Raw genomic sequence first — 8,182 nt, 5'->3', positions numbered from 1 at the left:
AAATATCCTGTAGGAAACGAGTTGCCAGTCCAGGTTCGATGCACGATGCTGGATGCTTGGGGCTGGTGCACTGGGACAGCCCAGAGGGATGGTATGGGGAGGGAGGAGGGAGGAGGGTTCGGGATGGGGAACACATGTATACCTGTGGCGGATTCATTTTGATATTTGGCAAAACTAATACAATTATGTAAAGTTTAAAAATAAAATAAAATTAGAAAAAAAAAAAAAAGATGTCCATGTCCAAATCCCCAGGAGCTGTGAATATGTTATGTTACATGGCAAAGAGAAATTAAAGATGTTACTCGATTGAACTTAAAATAGGGTGATTATTCTGGATTATCCAGATGGCTTGAATGTAAGCACAATGGTCCTTCGAAGAGTTAGAGGAGGATGTTATGACTGAAGACAGGCACAGAAAGATGCTATGATCTGGCTGGGAAGGTAGAGGAAGGGGACCATGAGAAAAGGAAGCCTCTGATACGATGGAAAATGCAAAGAAACTGATTCTCTGTCAGAGCAATCAGAGAGGAATTCAGCCCTGTTGACAACCTTGGTTTAAGTTCAGTAAGACCTGTGTCTGACTTCTGACTACAGAACTGTGCGATGATACATTTGTGTTGTTTAAGTCACTAAGTTTGTGGTAATGTACTGCCTCCAGCTTTCTGAGGTATTGACAAAAGCTAACACAATCCTAAAGGAAATCAACCCAGAATGTTCATTGGAAGGACCAATCTGAAGCTTCAGTATTTTGACCACCTGATGCAAAGAATCAACTCACTGAAAGAGACCCTGATGCTAGGAAAGACTGAGGGCAGGAGAAGGAGGTGACAGAGGATGAGATGGTGGATGACATCTCCAACCCGATGGACTTGAGTTTAAGCAAGCTCTGGGATGCTGTGAAGGACAGGGAAGCCTTAGCGTGCTGCAGTTCATGGGATCGAAAAGAGTCAGACACAACTCAGCGACTGAACAACAATAATACAACACCACTCGTGTTTTTCTCTAAAAGGTGTTTTCCTGTGAGTGACTCACTTAATTTTAGTGTTTTCTGCATTTTGGTAGGCTGTTTCACAGTTTATCAAGTCCTTGTTCCAAGAGGATTAAAATATTATTTCACTGCTTCCTGAAATAATAAAGATCAGAGTGAAAATAAACACAGACTTAAAAATTAGTAGAATATACCCATGAGATGAAGGGCTGGTTTTCTGAAAAGACAGACCAAATAGACAAACTTTAGCTAGACTCACCAAGAAAGAAAGAGGCGATTCCAACAGGTTAAATTAGAAATGAAAAAGGAGAAGTTACAACTAATACCACAGAAATATAAAGGATCATAAGACACTATTACAGATAACTATACATCAACAAATTAGACAAATAAATTCATACAAGACTGAATTATGAAGAAACAGAAAATCTGAATAGGCTGACTACTAATAGGGAAATTGAAACAATAATGAAAACACAAAACTCCCAAAAAACAAAAGCCCAGGCCTAGATGGCTTTACTGGAAAATTCCACAAAACATAAAAAAAAATATTTAATATCCTTCTCAAACGTTTCCTAAAAATCAAAGAGGAGGAAAATTTTACAAACAAATTTTATGAAGCCTGCATTACCCTGATACCAAAACCTGACAAGTACACTACAAAAAAAGAAAATTACAGGCCGATATCCTTGATGAGCACAGACACAAAAAGCATCAGCAAAACACTAACAAACTGAATGTAATTATACAGTAAAAAATCATATACCATGATCAAGCGGGATTTATTCCAGGGGTGCAAGGATGGTTTCATTGATTCTGCAAATCAACCAATGTGAGACATTCACAAAATGAAGGATAAAAATCATATGATCATCTCAATAGATGTGCAAAAACATTTGACAAAATTCAAAATCCATTTATGATGTTGATATCAACAAATTGGATACAGTAGGAATGTACCTCAACATATAAAGGCCATAAGGGCTTCCCTGGTGGTTCAGAGGTTAAAGTGTCTGCCTGCAATGCAGGAGACCAGGGTTCAATCCTTGGGTCGGGAAGATCCCCTGGAGAAGGAAATGGCAACCCACTCCAGTATTCCTGCCTGGAGAATCCCATGGACGGAGGAGCCTTGTAGGTTACAGTCCACGGGGTCGCAAAGAGTTAGACACGACTGAGCCACTTTTCTTTTCTTTCTTTATGACAAGCCCACAGCTAACACACTCAACAGTGAAAAGCTGAAAACTTTTCTTCTAAGAGAAGAGTAAGACAAGGATGCCCACTCTTGCCACTTTTATTCAACAAAGTATTAGAAGTCATAGTCCCAGCAATGAGTCAAGAAAAAATTTTTTAAAATAAATTCAAGTCGAAAAGGAAGTAATAACACTGATACTATTTGCAAATGACATGATACTATTAATACATAGAGAACCTTGAAGACTCCACCAAAAAAAAAAAAAAAACTGTTTGAACTAATGAATTCAATAAAGTTTTAAGATACAAAATCAATACACAGGAACTTCCCTGGTAGCTCAGTGGTAGAGAACCTGCCTGCCAATGCAGAAGACACAGGTTCCCCTGATCTGAGAACATCCTACATGGTGTGGGGCAACTAAGCCTGTGTGCCACAACTGTTGAGCCTGTGCTCCAGAGCCTGGGAGCCAGAACTACTGAGCCCACATGATGCAACTCCTGAAGCCCACGAGCCCTAGAGCCCATGCTTGGCAACAAGAGAAGCTACCACAACGAGAAGCTCACAAATCACAACTAGAGCAGCCCCTGCTTGAGATAACTAGAAAAAAAGCCCACAGAGCAACGGAGACCCAGTACAACCCAAAAATTCAATACTCAAAAATACACTGTGGCTAGTAACAAACTATGAGAAAGAGGAATTAACATAACAATGTAATTTACAATTGCCTCAAAAAGAACATAATGCCTAAGAATAAATTGAATCAAGGAAGTGAAAGACTTGTACTCTGAGAACTATAAGACCCTGATGAAGGAAACTGAGGACAATACAAAAGGATGGAAGGTTATGCATTATCATCCTGCTATGAAGAGACCCAGGCCTGGGAAGGGGGCTGAGCACCCTGGTGCCACACTGAAGGGTCAGCCTGTGCTGCAGGAATACATTCTAGCAGCCTATCCCTGTAACTAAGTGGTGCCATTGTTTTTTCTAATGGATCCAGCTGCCAGTGCAGGGAACATGGGTTTGATCCCCAGTCCGGGAAGATCCCACATGCCACAGAGCAACTAAGCCTATGTGCCACAAGCACTGAGCCTGCACCCTAGGGCCCGCTCTCCACAACAAGCGTAGCCCCCACTCTCTGCAACTAGAGAAGCCTGAGCACAGCCAAAAATAAACAAAATGAGACAAAACCCTACTGGCACTAAACTAAAATTTTTGTGCATTCGATTGTTTTTAAAATAGCCAAACAAGCAGACTTTTAGCCATTTAGATCCTAATTTTACATATCCTGTGAAATATACCCAACGTCTGCTGGCCATTGATTAGGTAAATCTTTATGGTTGCAAGACCCCAAGCCACCATGACACCTGCCCTATGAAGCCCTTTCACCCAGGGACTCCAAACCATGCTACTTAGTTGATATCAACTGGATGCACGAGCTCCTGGCAGACTCTTCTGTTCCCCCTCTGGATGGTGATCGCCATAGTGCAACCTTTGAACATCCTCTCTCACACAGCCTGTAAGGTCATTGTGTGTTACTACTGCCTCTTGGGGTCATGAGTTTTTCCTAAACTGGTCCCCAGATCCTCAACCCCCAACCCCCAACCTGAGTGTCTGGCTCACCATGCTGTTCCCTCTACCTGGATGGTTCTGCATTTTTTAGCCTCATCATATCCTCAGGGAAGTCCCTCCCCTCCTAGCCTCTGTGGATCCCCTCCTCCACCAAGGAATCTATTTATAACACACATGGGACCTCCTTGTTGGCTCAGACTGTATTTGCAATACACACTCACAAGTCACTACACCTCTCCCTTGTTCCATACATGATATCCTATGCTTGCAGTGCTTAGTCACTCAGTCGCATCCAAATCTTTGTGACGCCATGGACTATAGCCTGCCAGGCTCCTCTGTCCACGGGATTCTCCAGGCAAGAATACTGGAGTGGGTTGCCATTTTCCTCCTCCAGGATATCTTACCGATCCAGGGATCGAACCCGCATGTCCTGTGTCTCCTGAATTACAGGCAGATTCTTTACCCACTGAGCCAATAGGCAAGCCCTTGTTCCATACCCCGTTGGATTTACCACTGAATTATCATTGCAGTGGTAATTCTCTGGGACTAGTTTCCTAGGATGATCTGCTTAGCATCTTCCCCTCCCGCTAGACTGTGATCTACCTGACAGCAGGTTTCACAGCAACTTTTCTCCCCACTGTGATTGGCACCCAGCCCAGTGCCTGGCATCCAGGAGACTCTGAAGAAACACTTGTGTGTGGAAAGAACAAAGGAGCAAAACAACTCGGAGGATCACGCTGACGTGGAATTTTCCAGGTTCCTATGAAAAAAACATGATCTCTGCTACCCTGAGAAGTCAGTGTTTTGCTCTGTCAGATTCAACCCCTATCAACACACCGGTTTTGGCCTTTTTGTTAATTTCTTTGTGAGTTTCCCATGGCTCCCAACTCATGAAGGAGCTGACTCTGGGTCTCCTGGGCCAGCCCACAAGCAAAACAATCTTCCCAAATCAAAAATCTCATCACATCAGCCCCAACCCAGTTGGTCTGGGAGGAGAAACAGGTTTTTTAAGAGAATCATTTTATCATGCTTTAGGAATTTGTTGAGCTTCCCAGGTGGCTCAGTGGTAAAGAATTCGAGGGCAATGCAGGAGATACAGGTTCCATCCCTGGCTCGGGAAGATCCCCTGGAGGAGAGCATGACAACCTACTCCAGTATTCTTGCCTGGAGGATCCCATGGACAGGGGAGTCTGAGGGGCTACAGTCCATGTGGTCACAAAGAGTCAGACACGACTGAGCAACTAAACACCAACAACAGGAATTTCTAATTTTTCTATTATTTTCACAGGTATGCGAGTGTCCCTGATTAAACAGGGATGGCGGTGAAAGGTGAAATCCAGTTATCCTTACTGGACGCATCTTATCCTGTGTGAAATAGCCTCATCCTACCTTAAGTCCTTTGTGGTCAGCTTGATAGAGTTTGCTAAACACCACAGTGTACGGTCCCTTACAGCTGGCGCCTGCAGCGCGGGAGGGGCCCACCTACAAGCTATAAATGGGAAGGGCTGGCTCGGGTGTTGGGGAGGGCTTTAGTGCAACTGATGGATAAAGGCATTATCTAACACTTCCTGAGCTTCCTATCTCCTCTGCGCAGCCTGGCCCACCCCGCTCCCTGCAGTGCCTGCATTGGATGCTCACCACCCAGGGACAGCAATTAAGGAAAGCGCGGTACCGAAGGCATGCCCGCAGTCCTCGCCCTGCGGCGTCGCGTACTCCAGGCAGCCGGCTCTCTCCTCCAGGGCCGGGCAGGGCTCGCCGCCGTTCTGAGGCTCCTGCTGCACCGCGCGCCTCCGCACGCGCGCCGTGGGCCGACACTGGCTGGCACAACCGCTCCAGGGGCTCCACTCCCCAACGATGCACGGGCGAGCTGAAAAACAGCACGATGGGGACGCACACCTGAGCACAGCCAGCGCCCGCCAGGCCGTTCCCGCCAAGACACACAGTCAAGTTCAGGCTGTGCATACATCGTGCCGGGACCAGCGGTGGATCAGGAGGAACGCACAAGGTTGACACTGACGCTACCCGCCCTGATGGTGAACTGATAAATGGGTATCCCTTAGAGACGGGCGGATGTTCCCGGATCATGAAGGTGGGTCTGAGCCAGGACCCACCCGAGTAAGAGACTGATGCCTTCAGGGTACTTCCTCTTACAGTCCAGTGTTAGATCAGCTCTTTGCCCTTGTTTTCCTTTGATTGTAACTTTATCCTCCTCTGTCCAGAATATTTTTAGGGCAACAGTAATACACACTCATTGTTGGAGGACAGGGAAGTCTGGTGCGCTGCAGCCCACGGGGTCGCGAAGAGTTGGACACAACGTAGCGACTAAACAATAGCAGTAATACACATTCATTGTAGAAAACATAAAGGAAATAAATTCTAAAAAAGAAAAGGTGGGACTTCCCTGGTGGGCTGGTGGTTAAGAATCTGTCAATGGAGGGGTCACAGGTTCCATCCTGGTCTGGGAAAATTCCGCATACTGCAGAGCAGCTAAGCCCTAGCTGGCGACTACTGAAGCCTAGTGGCCCTAGAACCCTGCTCAGTAACAGCAGAAGCCATCAGAACGAGAGGACCCCGCACCAGAGATAGCCCCTGCTCCCTGAGACTAGAAAAAGCCAATGTGCAGCAACAAAGACCCAGTGAAGCCAGGAAAAAAAAAACAAAACAGGTGTTTCTCCCACCAATCACTTCTCCCACCATCCCATCACTTACCCAGGTCAATTCTTATCAGGAAATGTGCCTCCTTAAGACATGGCATAGGGCCACACCAATGACCCCTATCCAGTAGGGTTCTCCTGGTGCTCTATTCTCACCTTCCATGGCTCAGGGACTCATACACTATACGAGGTGACATTTAGAGATCAGCAACCAGGGCCCACAGAGGGTAAGAATACCCATGGTCAGGCTTGGGGGCAGAGTCAGGGGATGAATTTGGTTCTCTGCCCATGACTGTAAAAATCAATGTGGTTGCATATTTAACTTTTTCATTTAAAATCCTAATAAGTCTTTTAAAAGGACTGTACTGAGTTTTCAAGTTGAATTACTTGAAGACCTGAAATTGGATATAAGAAAAGAGAAAAACAAAGAAACAGAAGATGTACCCTGAACTGGATGCCAAAATTCCTTTCCCACAAAAACATGACCCACTTTTTCCAATCACCCTCATACATTCAAGTTTTCAAAGTCTTCACCAAGAAAACACCCAAACTTCTTTGAAATCTGATGGGACTTCTGACAATTTGTACTTGAAAACGCATTTTGCCTTTCGGCACACTCTAGTTTAGGGTTCGTGGTGTCTGGAAGCTACATCATTCGGTAGCACTACCCATGACATGAAAAGAGTAACATACATCATAAAGTTCAGTCAGTAACTAAAGAGTGTCAAACTGCTGTAAAACTGCTTTTATTAATCATCTAAAAATTTATAGGTAGGACTTCCCTGGTGGTCCAGTGGTTAAGACTCTGTGCTTCCACTGCAGGGGCTCCGGATTTGATCCTTGGTTAGGGAACTAAGATCATACATGCCTTGCAATGTGGCAAATAAATAAAATAAAATAAAATCCTGTGAACCTAAAAACAAAACAGACAAAAAGCCTTATAGGTATCACATGTCAACAATCTAAGGAAGCAAGAATGAGCCACACCAGAGTTCATTTCCAATATCTGCCATGCACACATCCTTTGGAAAATCAATAACAGGTCACTTCCTGCTCATTATCTCTTGTTAACCTTCCCTTTTTATTTTCACAGCCCTGTGATTCAATTGGCCCATAGAACCAGAAGGCATTTAAGGGGATTTCAGGTTAGGAGCTAGTTGAGAAGGACACCTCCTGTCCTTAATTCCTTTAATAACTCTTTTTCTTCCCCCAAATCTCTTCATCCCTGAGTTTAGTTAGTCCTATGCTTGAACTACACTTAATAATGCACTTTAAAAATATACACTTGTTTCAAAAATTAAACATTTGGAGGCAGTATAAAATACAATTTTGCCATGGCTTTGACCCAAAACTTAGTTATATGGCCTTGGTTATACCCTATCCATCACCGACTCAATGGACATGAGTTTGAGCAAAGGTCTGGGAGACGACGAAAGACAGGGAAGCCTGGGGTGGTGCAGTCCATGGGGTTGCAGAGTAGGACACTATTGTGCAACTGAACAACGACAACAATACATTATCCATAGGGTAACAGTTGACATGGGAGGATGAATTTAGTCTCCCAGTATTTCTTCAACATTTATGTCTTGTCTCATAAATCTTTATTTATTTGGGAATCATAGGTAAAGTCCTCAAATCACAGAATGATTGAATCAATTGTTGTTCCTATTGGTTAATATTTGTCCTTGGCAAAATGCTATGCCCTTTCTTCCTAATCTATGACTTTGTATGTATGTGCTAAGTGGCTTCCGTCATGTCCAACTCTTTGTGACCCTACCC

General features: G+C 44.4%; 1 protein-coding gene across 1 annotated transcript in view; it reads right to left on the bottom strand.

The window, feature by feature from the left end:
• The window catches only part of SBSPON (somatomedin B and thrombospondin, type 1 domain containing), a 31,551-nt gene that overhangs the window by 12,881 nt on the left and 10,488 nt on the right, over window positions 1-8,182 (bottom strand). Inside the window, exon 3 of the mRNA XM_010846979.1 lies at window positions 5,422-5,616. Coding sequence (XP_010845281.1) covers window positions 5,422-5,616 — 195 coding nt within the window. The remainder of the gene's footprint in view (window positions 1-5,421; window positions 5,617-8,182) is intronic.

The sequence above is a fragment of the Bison bison genome, unplaced genomic scaffold, assembly GCF_000754665.1.
Source record: "Bison bison bison isolate TAMUID 2011002044 unplaced genomic scaffold, Bison_UMD1.0 scf7180017864241, whole genome shotgun sequence".
Taxonomy (NCBI): domain Eukaryota; kingdom Metazoa; phylum Chordata; class Mammalia; order Artiodactyla; family Bovidae; genus Bison; species Bison bison.
Note: the sequence above shows the minus strand (reverse complement) of the source record. Positions and strands in the feature narration are given on the sequence as shown.